General features: G+C 40.7%; 1 protein-coding gene across 1 annotated transcript in view; it reads left to right on the plus strand.

The window, feature by feature from the left end:
• Window positions 1–1,524: 1,524 nt before the first annotated feature.
• Window positions 1,525–25,598, plus strand: part of col27a1b (collagen, type XXVII, alpha 1b) — an 80,082-nt gene continuing 56,008 nt past the window's right edge. The window contains exons 1-5 of the mRNA XM_080467199.1: window positions 1,525–1,978; window positions 6,080–6,144; window positions 12,518–13,800; window positions 17,691–17,744; window positions 22,043–22,096. Coding sequence (XP_080323325.1) covers window positions 1,926–1,978; window positions 6,080–6,144; window positions 12,518–13,800; window positions 17,691–17,744; window positions 22,043–22,096 — 1,509 coding nt within the window. The 5' untranslated portion in view covers window positions 1,525–1,925. The remainder of the gene's footprint in view (window positions 1,979–6,079; window positions 6,145–12,517; window positions 13,801–17,690; window positions 17,745–22,042; window positions 22,097–25,598) is intronic.

Genomic DNA, 25,598 nt, shown 5'->3' on the forward strand with positions numbered 1-25,598 from the left:
AAAGTTACGTAATATGTCAATTGGCATTGCTAAAATATTGATTTGCACCACTGAAACTGTTCGGTTGAATAACTTTCTTTCTGCTCTCAAGAAACAGATGTTCAAGAGAAGAATGTGACCAAAGAGATAAGTCCAACCTGTTATTAACGTGACAATGGAAAATGAAAACAGGTCATAAGCACCCTATTTAAAAAGAGAACCAATTATCTTCGCCAATTCACAGCTGACAAGGTTGTTTTTGTTCCCACTAAAAATCAATGAGAAACATCCACAACAGCCTACATCAGACCTTGGGAAATATGTGAGCGGTTTCAGAAAATCAGAACTCAAAGAAGCAGGTAATGGGTTACTAACCTGAATGAACTCACGACCAAACTTGAGAAATATCAACTGAATGTCTATAGATACGTTGCAGGAGCAGAGAAATTTCTGCTCTCTCCCGAAGCTGAAAGACAATTTGGGGGAAATTCTTGCTGTTTGTTGATTTTGTTGTGTCGGCCAATTGTAGTGTAGTCATGAGAATATTGAAGTGAACATTTCCAGGATCTCTGCATTTGAGTTTCTCATAGTTCAATCCTATTGATGTTCTTTCTTTCTGATATGATATTTAAAAAAAAAAAAACTGTAGCCATACCCATAAAATATTGATTTCTTATATAAATGCCTGGTGTCTGATGGTAAGCCTGTATTTATGTGGTAAAAGAAAAGTGTTGAAGCCATTTTTTTCAAGGTAAACATAAAGATGTTTCAGACTCTGACATGACAATGTAGCATGTAAGGGGCATCAATACAGTTGCATTAGCACTACTAATAACATATAGAAGATGCCAACTGGCAAGACACAGGATCTGTACAAGACAATAACTTTAAACTTGATCTGAAAATAGTAACTGCAAAATATTGACATTTTAACTTGAGATTCCATCAATAATCTCATATCATCTGTGTGCTGCGGTTAAAAACTCTTGTAGTTTCCACCTCAACTAAACACGGAAAGTTCAAGTGCAGTACACCTCCACCTTCAAATACAGGCTTTGACAAGCTTGTTTGTGGTCTGTGGTTAAAATGTGTTTACAGAGGGGCCCAAGGGGGTTTTCATACCTCAGCTGTTTGAAAATCATAAATCTTAGCTGAGCCCTGCAAATGCCTCACAACCTTTCATATTCACTCCAAACCAACAGCATTTCATCTAGAAACACAGAAGAGAAGGGAGCAGACACACCTTCAGGCTGAAGGAGCACCGATCCAAATTTGTTTCCAAGAGGAGGAGGAGGAGGAGGAGGAGGAGGAGGAGGAGGAGGAGGTGCCCCCCCCAAACACCACCACCACCATCCCACTACCATCACCACGATCACCACCACTTCCACTCGATTCTAAAGATCTCCCTCACTCCACTATAATCTTTCATTTTGGAAAGTCGACTTACACACACACACACACACACACACACACACACACACACACACACACACACACACACACACACACACACACACACACACACACACACACACACATACACACACACACACACTGAGCGTCATCCTGTCCTGCACGGAGCGGCTTCCCCCCTCCAGTAAACTCCGCACAGGACTTTATTGTTCTTTCCTGCGTGCGCGCAAAGGGGAGACGGACAAGCGCGCAGGTGGAGCTCTTTGGAGCGTCATTTTTCCTTTACATTTATATATTTGTGATTCATTAAAAAAAATAATATAAAGCCTGGAGTTATCTTCTTGAAGAGGAGCTCCAGAGTGAAGAGGAGACGGGACAATGACAGCGACCTGCAGCCGGATATCCCCGCGGTGATTATTATTTTTTGGGGGGTTTTCCACGCTCGTCGCGCACAAACCTCGAGGAACACCTGGGATGGAAAAAGTTTATCCGGACTGTAGTAAAAACTCCCGAGAAAGAATGAAGTAACCGCTATGGAGCCGGACAATGCCCCGCACTCCAAACTCACATCCACTGGAGTCGGGGGGTGAGTCGAGAGAAGTTTTTATTTATTTTTTTCCTAAATGTATCCAATTCACGTTCAACACTGTGCGTAAGCGTGCGCGTCACCGCCGGATTTATGAGAACTTACTGTTTTTTGTTCTACTGTGAATGTGAAAGATACTCGTTAAATAGTGCGTGTTGGCTTATGAGCAAACAAAGTGTGAAGTTATTTCTTTGAAGAATCACATAAACTGGGACAGGTGGGAATGTTTTAATATGTTGGTCTGGAAGCCATTGTTTGATTCCACACAGTAAAATCTGCTGTTTACGGCGCTTGAGATTGTGTCTTTGCAGCTTGTATTAGAATGAAGTGCCAAACGATCTGGGACTGATTTGAGGGAAGATGTATGAGAGGAGGAGACCGCCTGCTCCTCCTCCTCCTTCTCTCCTCCCAGCAGTTCATCTCAGTCAGCTGGTTGGTGCCTGCTCTCACACTGGGAGGAGATATGTGAGAAAAACCCCAAAACGTTGCATCATGTAACCCTGCTGCTGCTGCTGCTGCGCATTAGTAATGCGCTTTAACATTGATTTCTTTCCAATCCTTTACCATGTAAAACCACAGCTGTTACAGATCAAAAGCCTATTGTGGTTTAAACCACCTTTCTTCCATTTGAGCCAATTTCAAAATGTCACAACTTTGGTTTTCCTTCATGTAACTAACTGCCTGACAATCGTATGTATGGTTCCATACAGTCAAATCATTCTGAGTGTGAGTTAAAGCAGTATACTGACGAAATCTTGACACATGCCAATCTGAGACATTCACTAAACTTGTGTGCCTCTCATGATTTAAACTTCGTAACAAAACATGTGTTTGTTCATTCAAAGAATAAGGAAAGGTTTTACATGAACTTTTTTTTCATCAATTATGTGTTCTCTAATTTTACCCCCCAAAAATGAACAAAAAAACACTTGATTATTCTACATCTACTGTTATAAAAGCAGTCAAAAGGAAAAATCGGTTCATGAGGACAAACAGTGCAAAGTAAATGGGGACGACAATATAAGGGATGTTGATGTTATTCATCAAATTGACCTGACGTCAGTTTGTTCGTTCAAATCTTTTATTTAAAATGTAAAAGTTGTGTAGGGATGATTTGGGCTTTCTGTCAGAAGTCTGGAAACGGCATGCATGAATAAAGTCTTCTGGATCAGGGGTGAAACATCTTCCAAGACATGTGACCAAGTCCAGTCAACCTGATTCAGTCGATGTGGTCAAATGAGAAAATGTATAGACGTATGGCTATACAGTATAGGAGAGGGGATGTTGGAGATGGAGCTGTGAGGCTGCTGGGGAAGAGGAAGACCTCAGAGAAGATTGAAGGATGAAGTGAAGGAGGACATAGATATGGTGGAAGGTGGAAGATCCAAAATGTCATTAAATAGTTAGCACTTGGTGAAACAAATACAAATAACCCATTGAACACCCCTCTGCATTCACACACCTTCAACATCAACTTGTCAGTGTTTCCGTCGATTACAATAGTGACGTACAGCATTGGTTTTCACATATCTCATCATCATTTTGCAATATCTGTTATTACTGCCTCATATTGAGCGTGAGAATGTCCTCGCCGTGGCTAACATTCTACATCTCATCCGAGCAGCTCTCTCCTCTCCACCTCTCTGAAAACATTTGACCCTAAATGCTTAGTGAGGTTTATGGTGTTGGCACAGTCCCACCACATATATCACACGCAGTGTTGCTGATGTTTTCACAGCTGAAGAAAGTTCAAACTTCACTGCATTTTTGATTTGCTCACAAATCTCAGTTCCTGAGAGGAGGATTTTAGGCTTCAGAGTGTGTGCAGAATATATACAGTATTCCTAAATACCACATGTAGAAGAAAATGAACAAAAACAATTACTTAAACAGATATTCCTTATGATTTATGTTTAGATTATGTAACTATATTACAAACACGTACACACACATTCTCATGGCAGTCTGACAGCAGTGGGATTGAGAAAAAAAAAAAAAAGCCTTATTTCAAAGTCAGTCTGTCAGTGGTTGACCAGTGGTTTCCCGCTGGCCTCTCTCTAAAACCACAAATGTAAAGGATTTCCCTGCTGCTGCTTTCATTACGCCACTTGTCGCTGAGCGCGTGCCACTTCAAACAGTCCCGCTCAAAGCAGGCGTCCAGTTTCGTCCGTTTCTTTTACCCAGACTATCAGCGGGGATGTATAAACACCCGGTGATAGCTTGAATTTACACTCATCTGCAATAATTTAGCACCTTTTAGAGCAATATCAGCTCTATCTGTGAGTAATCAGCACTCCCCCCTTTTTATCACTTATCTTAAGATATAAATGTCACAGAAAAATCAATGGTGGCAAATTTGCTGTGTTATTGCCAGACGCTGGATGATAAACAGCACTTTTGTCGTCTGAAGAGTAGACTTGTTCCGGTTTCAGCTGAAGGATTACATGGCCCTTTGAAAGCCACAATTGAAACGTGCAGGCGGAGATAAAAATACAGGACCGGTTCATGAATGGCCTGCGCATCCATCACCTGGAACGGTGGCTTTTTAAGGTGATGCAGTGTGTCTTTAAGTTTGTCAGGGGGAGCAGTAGCTTATCTGGTCAGGATACAAGATAAGACCTAAGCATGTTAACTTGAGACGGATGTTCTGATCAGTGTCAACAACAGATTAAATCACCATGGCGGGTGGACTTCCAGGAGCTTTAGCGTACTGTATCTGTTTCATCTTCAGGTTGCATCTTCTGGTGCTCTTTTCTGAAGTCAAAACACACTTAGATAGGGCAGAAAGCTTACGTGGTTGCAGAAGGCTAAAAGAAACTCTTGATAATGTCAGAGGAACAGCGGGAGAACAGCTGGACATGGGGCATCAAATTTATAATGGGCCATATTCAGAGCCACAGGACCTCTGAAGGGGGCTGGATCAGTGACGTGACAGTAGATTGGCCTTTAAATGATAAGAAATATTATATAAATAAAGAATAGAAATAATAAATATTTAGTCAAATAAATATTGTTATGCAAAGAGGTGTGCTCTGAAAAAGTTTACTTTCTTTTAATATCTTTTCATAAAGCATTAAGTTGGTATTTAAAAATAAAATGGGAACAATTTCAATATTAACAATTTATACCAAAGCTTCCTGTTGCAAAATACAGTGAAATGTCACAAAACTAAAATTTGCTCATTTACATGTTTTTTGCATTTTCTCCTTCAAACTGGATTTTATGACGACGATAATTCACAGTACAGATGTCCAACATCCTGTAGCCTGCTGAGAAACTAGTGCATCACAGATTTTCATACTGCTTTTCATTATTATGGACAAAAGGTTCCCAGATCTTAAACAACTTCCATTGGGAATCTGATTTGGGGGATTCCACCATTTCCAGCTATAAACATTGATGTTGTCATTGAACGTGTTTTTTTTTTTTTTAAGCTCGATAAAGAAGCTGACATATCACTATCTTCATTACAACTAAAACCATCAGTGCTTGTAGTGGTAACGAAAGAGACAGAAAAACAACTCAACCATCCATCTTCCATAGCTGCTTCATCCAAGATAGGTCACAGGAGGCTGGAAGAAATTCTACAACATCAAGTAACCCTGGACAGGTTGCCAGTCCATCACGGTGCTTTCACAGACAGATAAGTCAGCGTTTAACCTAACAAGCAGGAGTTTGGATTGTAGGAGGAAGGCAGGGTCGTACCAAGTGCACTCACACGGAGAGTACGTAAACTTCTCAGAGAAAGGCCTCGCAGGTTTAAACCATTTCTTGATTTGAGATAAACACTGCAAGAAAAGGGTGCTAAGAGTTAAAATGCTTGCACAAAATATCAAGCTGTCGTCCCAGAAAGCCAGGAAAGAAAATGTCTTTAAATCACATAACAAAGTCTTTAATTGAATTATTTTCTTGCTACAACAATCATTTCAATCCACTGGCCACGTCCTCAAGAAATTGAAATACTTGGCTGAAGATACAGGATTATGGTGACATTTCTGTTCATGATTTCTCCAGACCACTTGTACATTCTTGTATTGGAAAGTTTAAAAAAAGACATATAACTTGACTATCTACTTTGTTTTTTATCTCTGTACTCTTCAGGAGAGCTGTCATTCTTTGGATGATACTAGGTTGTATCTTCTCTCTGAGGCTCGCTCAGGCACAAGGTAAGCGCGCTCTGGACAAGCATGGTTGAAATGTGTTTTTTCATAACAATGACATCGAGTAACTAATGATGGTATGTTTCACGATTATACCAATCATTCTCAAAATCACTGTAATACATTGAGTTCTAGTTTATCGATATATTGCTTTCATTTGCAAAGTTGAGCAACTTCCTGTCGCACTGACTTCTTTTAGGAAACAAATAACTGAGGATAGTTCACAATACTGCCATCTAGTGGCAGAATGAGGCTGAAAATGTTCAATTTTCACTTAAGAAGACAACTTGTTTCCTTTCTCAAGGTCGAGGGAGGATGCAAATTAAAAATGCTGAACGATATGAAGTATTCTTTGTTTGACAGTTTTATAATTTAGTATTTTCCTCAAATGTCATTGTACGAAACTGACATTGAATTAAGTCATAATTGATTTGTAAGACGTTGCACACCTTAAGGTAAGGTATTGACAATATATAGCCTTTAAAGTTGATCAAGGTATAGTTGAATGGCAGGATGAGAGTGTCAAGACTATAAATCAAAGGTGTCCAAACTTTGGTCCGTGGGCCAACTGTGGTCCAATTCTTGAGTCTGTGGCTTGATTTTTAACACTAGATAATGTACCTTTTCCAAACAAGAATTACTTCAAGAAATATGAAAAGTCACTTGATCGCAAACATCCGGAACAACTTTGAGTTTTAAATAATTTTGTTTGCACTGAGGACCTTCTTTAGATCATGTCCTGAGAACTCTAAATTAACAAAGGCTAATTAAGGAACACTGTTGTAGCTGGTCAGCAAAAATGGCAGAAGTAAAAAGATGCAGGATGGTAACTGAGTGCAGAAATTTTCAGGAATGATGTCTACACCTGTAATGAGTAACTGTGCAGTTTTCTCTCGGTGGAAAACGTTTGGACCCAGAAAGCAGGTGAGAGTTATCATCAAGGCATTTTGTTGTGCTGTCAACTCATAACCAAAGAGAACAAAATTGGTCAACATAAAAAGATTCACAAAAGAAGCTTTTCCACACTTTGGCTCAAGGTTCTGGTGGTCTGTGCCAGCATTTCTCCCTCGTGCTGCCAAACCAGGCAGAACAGCAGTAAACATTGCATTTTAAACAAGTTCATTTTGTGTTCACAGAAATAATTCAAGTACCAGATTGGAGGCCTTTAGGATGTATACATCGCAACATAACTTTTTGAACTTGCCAACGATTCTGTGTTGCGGCAGTATTCGTGATGTCTAATCAGTTAGATCTGGAGGCAGATGCAATTGTTTCTCCATGTTCATGACCATGTGCAGCAAAAAGACCACGGTTTTGATTCACCTACATCTCAATGTGATCTCAGGTGGACTGAACCAGTGACATTATAACCTATGAACCTATCAAGTTTGTTTTAATGCAAAAAGGTGTGCATACACTGTAGAAAAAATAAAAAGGATATATAAAATAGAAGGATCGGTCACGAAACTCGTAGGAAGAGTTTATTTTCTGGCAATATTGAGCAATTTGGCACACAAGATTGGCAGTGACGCTTCAGATTTTAGCTTCGGGTGCCGGCCAGCAGATGTTGTTGTGCATATTATCATAGGTGTGCAAAGTGTTGAGTATTCAGTTTACATTCCCATTGGAAGATGGTTGTAGGTGGATGTCAGCGATCAAGACTGGACCAAAAAGCGGACTCATCCACAGGTGTAGAAGTTTTGAAAGAGTTTTGTTATAAAGTTCAGGTCGATGGAGATGGACAGGTGAGCACCAAAATAAAACAGGATGGGACTTGAAGTGACTGTGGTGTAATGAACTGAAATACTTTGGTTTGTTTACCATTCATGATATTGTTTCCCATCTACGTATCCTAGCAGTTGTGCTTTGAGCACTGCTCTCATTGTACATGCTTCAGAAAGAAAGAAAAAAAAAGATTGCTGTGTTTTGTGTTAATGAGTTTAATAAGATGTTTATCAGTTAATTCCTGTATTGGATAAGCACATCAATCAGATAAGAGATGACACGACTAACCTGCGAACAATTTCTCAGTCTACAGCACTTCCTCTCTCCCTTGACAAGACTCCCACGCCTTGATGGTTTAATGAAGGTGTTACACGACCCATCAGTCACGATTCGCCGAGACTACCCTGCTTTCTTTCAAGTGCAGCTTTTCATATTCTGACTCATCTGCGCATTGATGTCTTCCACAGTCAGCTTCCTGTTATTCAACTTATAGACCCTTATGTGCACCTTGCTGGATTCGCTGTCAGTCAAAATCTGCCAGATCGTATTCAATCACAAGCCTTTCCCTGCTTCGTGATGCCTTTTGATAATACCAGACACGACCTACCCTGACAACAGATTCTGCCAATTCCTCTCTAAGTCTGCCTTCATCGGAAGTCATTTTCCTGCTCGGTGTCTGGAGATTTTTTATAGACAAGGATGTTTTAATTTGCCTATCCTCTCAGATCCTAACAAGGTAATAATTTGGTGCTTTGCTGCAGAAAGTCATTCTGTGGGATCAGAAACCTGCAAGTCTGTTTCTTGGATCGTTTGTGAGATCAATGTTCACGTGTAGTGGAAGTCATGCATATGGAAAGTGACTGTGCAGGCAGGACTTTATTGCGTCGTTTGTTGTGCGGTGACGGCCGATTTCCGCCGTGTTAAAGACACAGTCCGGGCCCGGGCACGCCGCAGCTTCTCACTCCACATTCATCACAGCTTTAACTACTTGTTCACACTTGACATCAGACATCAGGAGAAATCTTCACTGTCAGTGGCCACAGGCCCTTGACTTTATGCTTGTGTCACAATGTTAATGGCCTATATATTTCCTCCGCCGCACTGCGGTATAGTTAGAGCAAATTTGGAGGTTCAGCATGTCATCCTGGATGTAATCCCAACCATCCTCTCGTTGACAGCTCATCTTTCAGTGCAAGAGATTGAACTTGCAACCCCGGGGTGACTGGCTGCGTCTCCGCATCCTCGTCAAGCCCGAACCCAGCCAAGCAGGAAGCAAAGCATTTGAAAGATAATGACCATGATAAATAATTCAGAGGGAATAAGAAAGACATAAATTCTGAGCACTTGGTCATTTGCGTATAAAACGGTGATGTCCCCTTCGCTCAGTCAGACCTTCAAAAAAAAATTTAAAATCATACATTTTAATGAGGGGAAGTAAAAGTTTTACAGAGACAACTTTTGACTCAGACCTTTAGTGATATTTGATGGCCAGAAGATGCGTTCAGATAACTTTTCCCTCTGAAACCACAAATAATTGTTATTGACATCAGTGAAACACTTTTTGTTTGTGCACCGCCCCTCATCACAAAACTTTGTTGAAACTTGGAAAATGTAGATAAAGCCGCTTGTTTGGTCCAACATAACACAAAGACACCATATCCAATGTTTTCATATACCACGAGGAGCAGTAAAAGTTATATAATGCTTAAAAAACTGTTTTTTTTACTGCTCGGTATGATGATTTAGTATAAAAATTGTAATTGGAGAGGTCGATTTGTTCAAAAGTAAAGTTGAAAAAGGGTGTGATTGAACTGAGGGGAGTTATTTTTTATGCTTTTTCTACGTGGACTATCCACCCTAATCGTGATTAATGCTACTTCACCAGTAGACACACATTAAGGCTGTATGGCGCAAGTTACCATATACGGTCACTTCCAGCTTTTTCTTGTTTCTGAAAAGGTTTTATTGGTCAGTTTTTACACAGTTTTACACTTCCCAACAGATTTTATATAGATATCATTTAGTTGTGTTTTTTTTTTTAGATTGAACTTAGGTCTTAAATTGTCCTAGAAAAACCCAAGTGTAGAAACTCTGCCTTTCCAGTCATTTCAATGAGTTAGCAATAAGGGGTTAAATACTGTTATTCTAATACATCTGAAGTCAGAACTGGTTTTTCACGTTCATGAGGTCACTGGACACTTGTATTAGTGCAGGTTTTTATATTACAAGAGCCGAATAGCCGAAGGATTGGTCTTTTGCACAAATATGTATCCCACTTTGTATTGACCACTAGAAATTTACGTTTGGATCTATATATTGAATAATGCAAGCATGTGACTGAGTCAAACACTTTCCAACAACCAATCATATATATTAAGTCTTGCTGTGCATCCACACAGAAACTCTTGTTAAAACAAATAAAAAAATCCCTTAGATTTGAAAGATCCTGCTTTCTCAGTTCCAGACTTGTGCACAGGGACTCTGCTGTACACTTGCTATTACATTACACCAGATTATGATCTCTTTTAGTTTTAATTGCACATTCGTCTTGATAATACTTTTTTTGAAAAACAATGTAATACACACTCAGGCTATATTACTTTATTGCCTCTGAAATAATAAACAGAAGTAAAAATGTGTCAGCTATAACATGAACCTACAAACTGTAATTGTATTAAATTAGGATAAAAAAATTTACATTCAGTTTTGTTTAGTTTTTTTCCTAATCAACATAAAAATACAAGTTTTTACCATTTTTCTCAATGTATGATATGTATATTGAAGCAATTTGCATCGACAGCATATTATTAACAAAAACATATTAGTCCGCGCACTTGTGTGTTGTGTCTTTCTTTTTGGGAAAAGTTGTGAGGTCTGATTCGCTTCATCGCGGGTGTGATGAAGCCTAATTATTTCCCTGCTCATCAGGAGGTCACACAAAGCCTCGGGCAGCCCACCAGGCCGCCGAGCACGTCACACGTGGAAAGAACAGTTTTGTTCTCCTCATACTGTATTAACAATTCAAATCACCGCCATGCGAAAGAAACCAACTGAAGACGGTCTTTGTTCTCATTCTGGCTCCTGTTTGATGTTCGTTTTCGATGTTTGAGTGTTTCTGTCGGGCTGACTTCCCTCTGCCTGCGCTCACTGGGTCTATACTTGTCTCTCGAGCCGCAGTTCCTCATTTAGCAGTTTATTTCTGTCTTGCCTACACTTGTTTTGTGTTAATCCCGTAACGGATGGATATCTGGAATTCATATGCAAGCGGTTAGCGTCAATGTTGAGAATACCGAGAGGATTTAGGATGTGCCGATTTAGCCGAGATGATAAGTTCTTCTTTATTTTCCAGCCTTAATAATCAAAACAAAAAGCCTTTGTTAGACGATAGTGATGGCTTGAACTGCTGCCGAACAACAGACAATTTAAATCCAGGCATATCTCAAAGCTGTGGATGGTATGCTTGTGAAAGCAGCTCCCAGATTAAAAACAAAACAAAAAAACAAAACTGTTGTTTCCGAAGTTCTTGATCTCAGGGTCACGACCACCAGCCTGGATTTCAGGGTAAACAAGTACATCAGGATTTTGGGATGGCGGTCAAAGTTTCCTCTTTCTGTTTCTTCTTTAGTTTCTTTTGAGATTTTTTTTCTAATTCAAATGCATGCTGTCTTTATCATTCCAAAGCAGTAAAAATGAGCTTTAATTGTCAAATTGGCTTCAATAATGCAGATAATTAGTAAAGAAATCCTTCAAAAGTCAGTCTGTCACTTTCTACCCTGAACTGTGGATTTAATGAAACCTTTGCACGAAGGTGTGAATCCAATTAGGAGTAATATAGAGAGCACACAATGCTGCTGAACGTTACCCACACTTTTCTCCCGTGAGATGCATGTAGCAATTAAAAACCTGCCGAAAAACACTGCGGTGTGCTTTCATGAGCCTGGGCTCCCCTGTCAGCGCAATCATCTTCAATCAGCAGGTATAACGTGCGACGGCGCTTCTGTCTGCGCACTAATACACCTCGAAAAACCCCACTGCCGTCCTCTCCGGGGACTCGCTCAGGCTCCGTTTCCTGAAATTGTTCTAATGAAGACTGATGTAATGATTGCATGATCTGCAGCAATTCCCAAAAGTAAAAGGCGACGTGTGACCCTATATGAGAATTTTAATGGAGCCTTTTAAATGTCTTTTTCTGCCTTTTAAACTTGTGAACTCCCAGCATGGCATGACTATGTTTTCAATGATCAAATTAATTTTTACTTTAAGGCAAAAACAACCAAACACCCACTTATGGCCCTACAACAAAACTATGCCATTTTCTGCATTTCTGTCATTTCCATGTAAATGGACATTGCTATCAAAATGCTTTTTTTGTAGGCAAAACTTTTCTGAAACAAAAAAGAAAAAAAAAATGGATTTCCACTTGAAACGCTGTCGTGTCAACGGAGTGCCAGAGTCTTACACAAATGTATACAATATCTCATACTCCATTAGCTTCTTGTACACACACATGAAGTGAAACACTTTTCAACACTAACACACATGTGGCAGAAAAAGAGTCAGCATTTTTATATTTTATATGAGTTTTAAAAGAATCATATATGATTTTTGGTAAATAAATTGTAATGGATGATTTCTCCCTCCTGTTTCCCCGAAGATGTAGATATTCTACAGCAGCTCGGGCTTTATGGGAGAAGTCCAGGCGGGTCATCATCTCCAGGCGCTCGAATCGTCCCTAATGGAGTCATCCCCTTCAAGTCTGGAGTTATCCTCACCCCGAGGGCACGCATCCAGGTCCCTCTGCATACCGTTATACCTGCTATGTACAAGCCCACCAACCTCTCTGTGATCCTCAGCGTATCTGTTCACCGATTCAACAGCGCCTTCCTGTTCTCGGTTGTGTCGAAGAAGAGGAAAGTGCAGCTCGGGGTGCAGTTCACGCCGGGGAAGGTCCTCGTACACATGGGGCCGAGGAGCTCGGCGAGTTTACACTACGACGTCTATGATGGCCGGTGGCACAGTTTGGGTTTGGATATTCAAGACAGTCGAGTGTCCCTGCACACACTCTGCGGGAGGAAAAGCATACAAGCAGATTTGTATTCGCAAAAAGAGGAGGTCCTGGATCCAGAGGGCTCCTTCCTGCTGGGTAAAACAAACCTCAACTCGGTGCCGTTTGAAGGTGCCATCTGTCAGTTTGACATTTATCCCTCTGCTGAGGCAGCTCATAACTATTGTGATTACATTAAGAAGCAGTGCAGAGAAGCCGACACGTATCGGCCAGCCTTTCCAGCGCTGATGCCTCTTTTTTCCATAGACCCAAACATTACTGTAACTCCACTCTCATTTAGAGAGGCGTCCAAAAAGGCTCAGACACCTACTTTGTTTCTGACGGAGGAAAACACCAGGACTACAAATGTTGTTCCAACTGACCGCTCACTGAGTGTAACATCTGCGCATCAGACTGAGGCCAATCCAGAAGCCGGTGCCGTGTCTGCTTCTCCACCGGTTCATCCAGAGCTAGAGAGCCCGTCTCAGTTTGCCACTCAAACTGTTACACCATCTCTGAGGATCAGCACGACGCCAACAAACCCACGTTCGCTGGCCAGGGAAGGCACAACACAAGGGAACAGCAGTTCTCCAGAGCCTTCCGGGGACAGTCTGTATTTTCCTGTTTCCACCGAACCGTTCCAGATGAAGCCAGGCCTCAAGACCACGGTTGCTTCTTCACAGGGGTCTCCTTCACATGCCTATCCAACTCATAAAAACCAGTCGGCCACAGAAGACCCAAAGAACCCAGAGCTAACAGTCGCCAGCGTGCAGGATGTGAATCCCACCGTCACTCCAGCTGCCACCGACGGCTTTCAAACATTCGACTTGGAACCGACCCAGTTCTCACTGCTGGCTGGACCACTTGGGCCAAAGGGAGAAGCAGGACTGCCGGTGAGTGTGTCAACTCTAAACAAGCACAACTCAAACCATGTGTAGCACGTGTTAGAAGGACAGGTTGCTGTATTTATAGCACAGTGGTGTTTATTCTGCCAATGAATGCCTCATGGTTTGGGGTATTTGAACTGTAAGATACCCAGGTTTGAACTCTTGGCTCTGGGATCACAATTACACTCCAGTTTGACAGCTTGTTACTTGAATGTCAGTTTGTTGGTTGGTTGATTCAATTGCCTGTAAATACTGATGCATTTCCTGATCATACCTCTGGCAGCCAATGTTTTCTGCCTGACTGTATAAGTGTTGGCTGACTTGTTCTTTTCTTAAGTGAGCAGTTGAGCTCCTCGCTTGCATGTGATGTGAACAACTTTCGGTCCACACCATGCTGGTGCTAATTGGTTTGCGATTTTCATTTGAGCTGCAGAGAAGGAAACAGTCTGCCTCAAAATGGCACTTTGCCTGTTAATATTTGTTTTAGAGGAGGGGCTGCCATTGAAGTGAGACATTCCTCAGAGAATGAGTAGAGTTGAATTCAAACAGGCATGAAGCATAATGAACTAAATGAGTTCAGACTAAATATTTAAAGGCCCCTGCAATACAGATGCTGTTCTTTAACTCAATTTGAGCATTCACTGGAGAAGAATCTCAGTAGAAATTTTTGTGGATTGCACTTTTTTTTTCCCTTCAACTCTATCATAATTATCGATTTATTAGATGAGAATCATGGTTATCATTATTTGCATGTTACACCCCAGTGTTAACAGAATAGTTTCTATACAGGACAGCAATACAAAAAATGTCAACAAATCCCAAAAAACAATAAACCTCCATATAAACTTTAAAAAGGTTGGGCCCTCACATAACTTTCCACACTATTAAACCCTCTTCGTTCAAACTGAAACTCAGACATAATATCCTTCTTTTGCTTTTTTGCATGATCTCAAAGAAGCATGAAAGAAGTATTTATTTGGGAAAAAGTATTTGCAGTCCAATTCAAAGCTTTACGTCCAGGAAAGATACTCGGTCTACACAATATATCCCAACTTCATCACCGTATCAAAATATTTGAGAGTTATAGAGTTTTGAATTTGAAAGTGAAGTGGCAAAAATGATGAATTCACACAAATTGTGCAGTTAACTGAAAGAAATTGACTGAGATGCAGCTGCAACCTATTTCATACCTTGTGGCGACATGGAAGAAGTCAGAAGTACAGAAATCCCCACAAACAACAAAGTCAACAGACTACGGGCATGCTGCAACAAAGCAAAAAGAGCTGGAAGAACAAAATCAAATCACACATTACTGTGATCTACATGATGTTAAGTGTGTGTATTTAGCACAAATATCATTATCACGATCCTCAGCAACGTCACAAATGACATATTCATCTGATAATATGTAGCCCGATTGAATTGCCTCCTTTTTTACAGGTCCTATGTTATGCCATATTTCACTCTGCTTCCTCATGCGCGCTGCAAACGCAGGCAAAACTGACATCTCAGGGTCTGGCCAGTGCAGCAGTTCCAGTTTCTGGCCCCATTTACATGACAATGTTTTCAAGTGAAAACAGGAGCTTTGTTGTCTGTTCATATCTATGTCCATGCACTCGACATTGTTAAAGATTGTAGCGTGTTGTGCGCATGTGTGTGCGTGGCTTCATTACATAAGCAACCAACAGGACTCGCTTGTGGCCCAACATGCCAAATACATCATTTTTGGTGTTTCTACTGTTTACGTGTAAACAGACATTGTTTTCAAAACGTTGTCGTGAAAACGTGAAACCTTTCTGAAACGCTTTCGCTTGAGACGCTGCCGTGTACCCAGGGCCTCTGTGACGTCTGTTGGTATGCATGAAGCAACATGAATGTACCAACTTCCAGTATCAAGCACAAATCCACTATACAAACAGGCACAGCTGATTTTACCCTTCACGGCCCTGGAGAGTCTTTATCATCAGCTCAGCATAAGTCAGGCTCCAGAAACAGGTGTAAGCATTTACAGTGCTGCATGCACCAACTGCCTGTGAATATGCTGATCAAAAGATTAAAAAGTTCTTTGACTAACACAAGTGCACAAGAAGTACTTCATCTTGATGTTCATTATTTGGTGTATTTACTCATACTCATGGTGTTGACACTGATCCTCTCATAAACACTCCGTGGTTAACCACATTTTCCCTCGTTAAAAAGTCTGTCTTCACACTGTGTCATGTGAGACTAAAAACAGTGTTTTGGGGACAGCTTTGGAATCTTTGGAAGTATGTAGAAACCACAGCTCATGCTGTTCCCTTGAGACCACTGAGAGAGAGGAAACCATTGAATATCAAGCCCTGCCTGATGTAAATGTTACTGCATAGTCGCTTTGTTATCTAATGGGTCGGACTGAGCAGAGTGAGTCAGGTATGTAATTTGCAGTTAATTTGCTGTTATGCCTTTCCAGATCTTTTTACAGACTTCTTATAGTTTGGTCTCGCTCCAATGGGTCCAGCTTCGTGTCTGTGTATTATAGGCTTTCATGAAAGGCAAACATTTATATTCTCAAAGGAGGAAGAATGGTTTTGTTAATCAACAACATGACCTTTATCTAGAACACGACACAAGATGGCGAAAAAACATTCACTTTGATAGGAAACATAAGGAAGGGAGGATACATGTAATAGTTACATAATCAAGTGACTACTAAACCAAGGGATTAGAGGCTATTTACAGATCTGAGTACAAAATGCTTATTATGTATTCACATCAATGAGAGGAGCAGCTAATAACCCTGCAAAATAAACAATTCTGAGTCATACTCAGCTTCATTCTCCAGGTTTTAATCCTCTTCTTTTTTTTTTTTTTTTTTAACAGTCAAAGTCCAGGCTTATTTGTCAGCAAAACCCCCGAGTTGAAAAGTTTGAAGGCCGTATTTACACCTTCACCTCGTTTTGGTCACAGACAAAGAAAGACCAAATGTTTTTACTCGTGAAATAGTTTTAAAACTGAAAAATTGATGTGCTTGAATTGAATAGCTATTTTTGACAAAGTAATCTTGTCTCAAATTATAACCCAAGTTCATATTTGTGAGTCACGGACGCATTTTATTCACAAACCGTCTAAGTTTGGCGATAGCGTGAGCCGCAGCGCTGCCTCGGAGCCGACCCCGGCAGCGACTGCGGCTCAGGCTGCTTATCATGTGCGGACAGCCTGATAGTTGCAATCTAAAGAATCTAAAATTTGCTGAAAGCCTTTTGGCTTTTTAGAGTATGTGCTGGCTGAAAGAGTATAATTATTGCTCGTGGTCCTGTCCAAGACAGACAGAATTGCTCTATACATCTGACATTATTACAGTAGCCCAATTTCAGCTGCACTGCCTGGAGCAGTTTCCAGGTCCACTTTCCCTCTCCTCTTTAAACTTTGTGAGCTATGGGAAAATAAGGAGCAGAAGTAGCGGCTCGAGCAAACTCAGGCTCCTCAGATTGACCCCTCATTAAAATTGACCTTTCAAGGCTTTGCTAATCCATGTATGAAATTGTTTTAAAGCAAGCTGATGCTTATAATGTGTTTGGCTGTGTTTGAGACCGGTGCCGACCCTCCTTGCCAGTACAATGAGTCAGACTTACAGTCTACGAACTGGAGAGGTTTGAGTCTGAAATAATATTGGTCAAAGGAACTCACAGGTAACCCCACTAAAAGTGTGGTCAGAAATAAAACAACTTCAAGATGTTTTCATTATGTATTGACGGCCTTCAATGGGACTTTGTGTTTCATGTTGAAAACCCAAAGCCTGCTCTTTACTGTTGAACGCTGTTCAAGAACAAAAGTCAGAAACTCTGTACTTCCCCATCTGTATTAATAGTTCTGTTTCACTCTGCCCCTTTGACATCTTTGATATTTTTCCTTTTTAGGGCCTTCAAGGACTTCCAGGGTTGCGGGGAAAGCCAGGCGAGAGAGGCCCAATGGTGAGCATGTCTCACTCCCGCTCAACCAGTGACAAATTTCCCATTCGCCGTCTCACAGATCCACTATGTCCTCCGTCCGTCCTCACTTCTCCTACAGTGTCTCACAAATTCCTTTTAATCTCCATGATGTCGCTCTTATTATGGAGGGATTGCACCATTAGCTGTACAGTGATATACCAGCCCTCGCAGCATTTTTTTAAAAGCCCTCAGTGACATCGTTGGATTACACTGCATTATTCAGCTAGACGTCCGTTTGCTTTGGCTCCGGCTCTGATCACGCTGTGCTTCTCGCTGCCAAGGTCCATTTGTAAATCTGGAGAGCAAACAATCTTAATCTACAAATCTCTGGGCTGCCAATGTAAAACTAATTGAACACATAAGGTTGGTATTAGTTGGACGTGGAGAAAAAATAGGGTCACTTTTCACGGTGTATTTATATACTATACTCCAGAACAAGTGTTTTATGTCTCAAAAGTAAACAGCGCTGGTGCGTGAATTAGACACAGTCCTATTTTTACATCAATGAATACTTGCAGTGTGTTGTACTTTTAATGCATGAGTCCTCTGGTGCAATGTTTTCTCATCTTGAGGTTCAGAGTGGATGTTTCGAACTGACTAAACTGAAAAAAGATGGCTCAAATATTTGTTTAAACCTTGTGTTTTCTGAGGAAATAGAGGAAATACCGAAGCAGAGTGTAACTCAGAGGAGTGTTGGGGGGTCTTCTCATCACCTTTCATGACACCAATTATGATATTTGCCTCTGGTTGCTGTAAAATACCTCTTTTTAGACAATATAATGCAAAAAAACCCCAAAAAACTCCATATTTGGTTGCTGCTTGCTGAGCCAGTGTGTGTCTGCAGATCACTTGTACTCCATTGAAGTGTGTGTGTGTGTGTGTATAATCTACCTGCTGCAGCCCACTTTGCAGGCGGGCCTCTGGGGTGGGTTGTGGGAACCCAATCTCTTTAAACAAGAAAGAAAGAGGGCTTTGTCCCCATCTTATTAAAGGCATTTAAGACCCTGTCTAGAGCTCAGTAGCTCTATCCAGTAGTGCACCAACCTCTATGGAGTTCATTCATCATCAAGCTCCTGAGACCAACTCGCGGGCCACACTGACTCAGAATTCAAGGCTTAGTTCAGGATTTTTATTGACTGTTTTTGTAAACTGAGTTTTCCCGGGTAGTTGACACGATAAAAAGGGAAATACCTCAAAGCTTCACACATGATCTGATGAAAGTTTTTTACGTCCACCAAGGTTGTATTAAAGTCATTGGCATATATTTATAATTCTTTTGTTTATTAGAAAGATCACGTCAAAACTACTGCAGAGAGCGATATTAGACCTTGGAAGATTCCATTAAATTCCATTTGAAGGTAATCCGGAGTCTGGATCAGGACTTCATTTTGTAGGCTTTTAAGGATTATGTCGAAACTACGTGAACCGTTGGTGGACATCAGTAATCTCTCATTGCTCATGTTTTTTTTCTGTTACCTTGTCGAGAAAGTCACGTTGATGATTTAAGTGGGTAAATGCACAATTAAATTTTCTATAAACTGACTAATTTGATATACAGTTTTACATCAAAGAATTCAGTTCACTTGTGATTTTAGAAGACCACGTCAAGATGTAACAACTTTTGTCGTTAAAATTTGAAAGGCTTTTCTTTTAAAGGGTAACACTTTTAATACAATGAAGGCCCATTGTTGAGTCTTTGTCAAATATTAGCAACAGCAGTGTGACACCATGTGCAAATCCATCCGTCCATCCGTCTGCACCAGTTTTTCCCAACTTACCCAACTAGACTCAATCCCAACTGTCATTGGACAAAAACAAACGTGCGCGGTCAACTTAGAGTCACGTTTTTGGAGAAAACCAAAACACACAGACATAATCCAATCATACACAGGAAAAACAGGAAAAACTCTTCACACAAAATCTCCCCAGCCCACACTCAAATCATGGATGTTGGCTGGAGTCAGTTCAACAACGTGCTGCATGCAGTTCTGAACTGAGTAGTCAAACTGTTTGGGTTTCAAATGTTTAAAAGCAGTGTGCCAAAACACTTATAGCATAGTGAGATTTGGCCTCATATCAGGTGTGGACTGAAGACAGGTCAGCTTAGCACCACCACAGAATCTGTGAGCAGTACCTGTGAGAAGTGTCTGGAAAGATGTACTGTATGTGTTGCTACTCATCACCCAAGCAAACCACGGCACACCCAGGCCTTCACCTCTATGGCTAACGGAACTTTCAACATGAGCAAGGCCACACAAAACTGGACCGATTATCAGAACTAGATCTATGGAATTTTCCCAGTAGTGTTGTAACTATTTTACTAGACTATCTACATTTTCTGCATAGGTTTTGTCTACCAACTAGGTATTTTAAGTTATTATTTTCAGTACTTTGTCCCATACAAGGGCTCTATCCTTCCGGTGCATATGGCCAATTATTCATTTAAGCTACTTTAGATTGTCCTCATGCAAATACAGAAGAGATTATAGCAGATGAACCTGAACACAATAATTTGAAGTTGATTGAAGGCCACATCAAAAAAAAGGAATTAGCACTTAGTTAGTCAAATTTCCCAACTCTTAATAAAAATCAAGAGTGGAGTTCCTTTAATATTCAATAAATTGCATAATCCTCATGTAAAAGACGAGGTGTTTCCATGCGTGCAGGCCAAAGAGCGTGTCAGCGGTTCTGCTCTGGTTTAATGGCCAATAAAAACAGTAGCGCTCCACGCGTCACCGCTGTAAAAATCTTTGGCTCACATCATAAACCTGGTCACAGCTCTGGCACCCAGCTGCCCTTCATCTGCAGGCATGTGTGTGTGAATGTGTGTGTGTTTCTTGATGTCCTTTAGCGCTCTCGCGTTGATGGTTTCTTAAGGTTTACCGCAGCGCTCATGGGAAGCTGCTTTCAGGTTTACCGCAACACTCATGGGAAGCCGCATTCAATAATCAAGCTCGATCTCCATTTCTTCTCTTATCAATGTGAAAGCAGGAGGAGGAAGTGACTCAGTCTTCCCATCCACCTCGTCTCTGTCTGGATGTCACCCGCCCACCTACTCATCAGCACCGGCCTCTTTACCATGTATATTGCAAGAATGCACTTTGTGATACTCCGCCCCGGACGCTTTATTTCTCTCCTCCTGCCTATGCATCTCCTATCTGGAGATAATGACTTCCATACATTTTAATATTGAGCGAGAGAAAGGAGGACCGGCCTGAACAGAGAAGGAGGAGGAAATCTCCAGATGAGCTTCTGTTAAGTGTTTCCATATGTCCCGCGTCGTGTGGCTGAGAGGTGAGGAGGTCCGGTCTGTGTGAGGGGAGGGAAAGGGAACAACCTGGCTTGTTTGACTCCTTTCCACTGAGTGATAATAGAGCAGAGATAGATAACAGAGACAGACACTGGCTGGATGACCCAACCGTACACTCTTAGCCTCCGTCCTTTTAACTCAGAGTAATGATACACCTCACTTTCACATCCCACTTAGGTCGGGGGGGGGGTCTCCCTTCGCAGCCCATGGAAAATCTGAACAGCTCAGAGAGCGGGTAGAAAACCCAGTAGCTTCCTGTTTGGTCCATTTCAGCATGTTCATTGCTTTTAAATTGCGCCGGAGACGATTTTCCATATACAGCAGTTCATCCCGGTTCCACACTAGTGTGCAGTTGAAGCAGAGGCTCCTACACTTGGATGCCTCAGGAAGTTGTGCCTTTAATTTTCCAAACAAACTCTCTCTGCTGGCTGCTCGGATTTATTGTCCCTTCAGCTCGAAAAAAATTGTCTTTTTTTTCCCCTTCTCTTCATTGTATGCTCCCGTTCGTCTACCCACCTGGACCGACTTGCAGGAGATGGTCCATTCAGATAAAATATTTGGCACGGATAGCTCGGTGAATTACAGTGAAGCACGTTATATATCACACACCAACAGTTTGTGCCACACAGCTATTGAGGAACACTGTGTGATGGATGAGTGGCCTTCATTTTGTGGGACCCCAGAAACCAATGGAAAAGTGAAAGGATGAGGGGAAATCACATCCATATGTCAAAAGTTAGACAGGCAGGAGACATTGCATGCCTCACAGAGCACCTACACACAAACACAAGGGGCACCTCGAGACGCTGCCTGACCTGCCCCATAACACACTGGCAGTGGAGAGAGACCAACATGTGCATACATCCGCGAACACCTCCCCCTCCACTGTTTGAAATGGACGTCTGCTTAATGAACCCTGTGATCACCTTACTGCTCTGTCCTCCCTCATCATGTGGCTCTCTGTTTTCAGGGTCCCCCTGGCCCTCATGGAAATCCTGGGCGTCCTGGACTGCCTGGAGTGAAGGTACAAGACTAACAGCTCAGTCAGGTTATGACCACTGACATTTGTCCTCTTTTAGTGAGAAAATCGTCAGAATGGGCTTTAAAAAGAGTCAGATTAGGATCAAGTCTTTGTATATTGAATTGTTCCATTGTCCTTTTGGGCTCACAAATCAAACTATACGTACTAATAACATAGAAATCCGTAGTGAAGATTAAAGTTATCCTTTATTGAGGCTCTGTTTTCACAACAATGATTCAAGTGAAAACAGAAAACCTTCATTACATTTTGGGTGTCTGTTTACACGACAATGGTGCTCAGAGACACTGAAAACTAAACCTTTTGAACACAGCTTCCAAGGTGGAACTTTATGAAAACACTCCGACTCAGCCTCCTTGTAGGTTTACAGAAACACTGCTACTGCTCATGTGCACCACGACCATAGTAAATTGTTCTTTAGCACATGCACAAGTAGAAGGACAAAAACAACAATGGCGGCATCCAGAGTCGGATGACTCTAGGTCCAAATTCTCCCGGGACTTCCAGAGTCAACCGAAATAGCAATCCAACTTTGTCGTCTCTCCATATAAATATCCATGTATTCGCCATTGTTAATGCTTAGTATTGTTGTCTGCGTGCATGTGAGTGGTTTCATTACAAGAATTCCCAACAGCACCCACTAGTGGCCTGGCATATTAACTACATCTTGTTCAGCATTTCTGCCATTTGAAAATAGACCTTGTTTTCGAAACGTTGCCAAGTCAACTTTTCTGAAATGAAAATGTAAAAACAAGGTCTTTTTACTTGGATCATTGTTGTAAAATAGGTGACGAATAGAAAACACTTCACAGAGCCACAATGCTGCACTGGGTATCATATGCTCATTTATCAGTGTAAATGTGGATACTGAAGTCCATTTTAACTTGAAAGTACCCTTTAAAATACAGCCAAAACATCTCAATCTCCCTACGAGCTATAAATCTGCCACTTTTGCTTCAGTGCAGTGGTAATAGAACATTTTAGATATGGTACCACCTGTGTGCCACCTTAACTGAGAAAATGTTGAGCCCTAGTACCACCGTTAAGAATGCCCTCAACATACAATACAAGGCTTTACTCCTGATACGAGGATTATTTATTGATTGTTTTAGCCCGATAAAGCTAGATTAAGAAATACATAACATCCCAAACATACGTAAGGGTGCAGATTAAAAAGAACAGGAAGGCGGGCCGAGATATTCCTGTTGAAAAATATAAGGATTAAATCACAACTCATTAACGATAATGAATATTCACGTTGATAGAGGCCAACGACAGGACAGAAGATAAACATTTTAAATTTCACGTTTTACATATTTATATTGAGTTTTGTGACTAGTTTTCCAAAGATTAGAAATGAAATTCAAGTTCATACTCTAGTTATGACTTTCTTCCATGTACCATAAAGTTTTTCGTACTTCAGGTGTGTATTATCACTCTCTTCATAGAGATGTTAATTTAGCTTCTTACTGGTTAATTGATGCAGCAATGTGAGGGTGCCTCATTGTGAGTGACAGCTGCTTTCAGTGACGCTGTCACTTACAATTGAAACGCTGCTGGTTTTGTCTCAAACTCAATAAACCAGTTATTCCGCCCTGTCAGTTCTGCACATGAAAGTGATGTGAAAGATGCTGTTTTGCTCAACCTTTGAAGAGGAATAGAAAGTAGGGTTTTTTTTTTAGTTTCCAGACAAAACTGAAACTTTGAACACTTTCTGACACAATAACAGGTTGATCGAGTGAAGGTAAGACTGTATAAAAACAGGGACAAACATTATGTTGTGCACATACAAAGTTGGATTTTTATTACAGGTGATTTTCACCCTGGAGGCAAACATTGTTATTGTCAGTGCAGTGGCAGCATTTCCAAAAAGTTTTCCCCTATCTACGCGGAGCGGGACACGTTTTCAAAAAGTTGCGTTTTCAGTGGCTCAGTGGCGTTGTTGTGTGAATGCACTCCCAAAATGCAATAAAAGTTTTCCACTTTCACTTGGAATCTTTGTTATGTAACTGCGACCTTGAGACTTAAAAAAATGCTTTCATTGTTTTTAACTTCGTCTATTTTTATTGCTTTTGAAAAGGAGGTTTAAAAAAACAAAAACATCTGCGCCTTTAACAGAGATGTTGCTATTCTTGAGAAGTGAGACATTTCTTGAGTGGGCTTATCATGACATGATGTTTTTACTGTGTTGTATTTCACACTTTGAATTTGTTACTGATCATATTTTTTTTTTTTCACAAAAAATTCCGATTTATTTGCTGTAAACTCAAATTTCTGTCAACCATCCACTCAATCGCTCCATAGTGACCACAAGCAAATGATCATGTAAGCAAATTAAATGTCAAGCAGATCTTTGTTACACTTACAGATTTATTGAATAAAATATATTTTTCTCAAAAGAAGAGAGTTTTCTTCTCCGCATACTCCCTTTTATGAGAATTTCTTCTTAAAAATTAGGTGCTGAAATTGCAGCTCTACTATTTGTGATCAAAGAAGAGTTAGTCCACGTCACTATAAATGAACATAATATAAATAAATAAAAATTTACCTCTAAATTGAAATTGAAAGTGTGCAGATTGATGATCTCTGCAGTTTATTGAAAGTCCGTGATCCCAAAACTCTTATTTTTAGCAGGTCATACTTAACAGAAAATTAATGTTTTAATGGTGTAAATAGACAAAACACAATAAAAAATATTTAACCTTGTAATCTATTTTGCCACATTTCAAGCTGAAGACAAACAATTTGAATGTAACATGCCTGGTGGTATTTTTTTCTAAATTATCTCGGGTTTGTTTGGGATTTCACATAGTTTTGTTCTTCTGAGGTCACATCCCCTTGGGTTCTTCTAACCTCTGAAGAGGCCATTTGTTTCCTATTAGAGGGAGAGAGAAAAAAAAAACCCTGCAGTTTGAAGTATTTCTCTCTCGTTAATTGGTGTCAGTGTTTATGTTCCAGCTGATTTGAGTTGTTGCTTTCCTTGACAGCGCTGCAGCCACATCTTCACGTTGGGTTGGAAAATTGCTCATATTTCGAGTCTGTGCCAAATCCATTTTCACTGCATCGGATTTAAGAATTTTCCACACAGTATTCAAAAATGACAAAAATGTAATTGATACCACACTTTGGCCCGCTTTCACCAGGGGAAGCCATAACTCTTATTCTGTACATGTGCGTTAGCTGGAGCCTTTGCTGAAAACCTGGGTCGGCTTAACTTGACCCATTTGCACACAAACCTCAAATAGCAGACGGGTTTGTCTGGCACGAGCCTCGAAAACATATTCCGCTTCAGCTCAATCTTGTTTTGAAGATTGCCTGTTATCTGGATGTAATGATGATAAAGTAAGATGAGGCGATGCTCAATCAAACTAGAACTGTGCGCAGCCTTTAATTAGAGTTAAATTGAAACGAATGGCGGAATAAAGTGTAAAAAATCAGTGGGAAGTTTGAGTGCTTGTTAAGGTCTTGAGCTTTCTGAAGAAATTAT

This window comes from Lipophrys pholis (assembly GCF_963383615.2).
Source record: "Lipophrys pholis genome assembly, chromosome: 7".
Taxonomy (NCBI): domain Eukaryota; kingdom Metazoa; phylum Chordata; class Actinopteri; order Blenniiformes; family Blenniidae; genus Lipophrys; species Lipophrys pholis.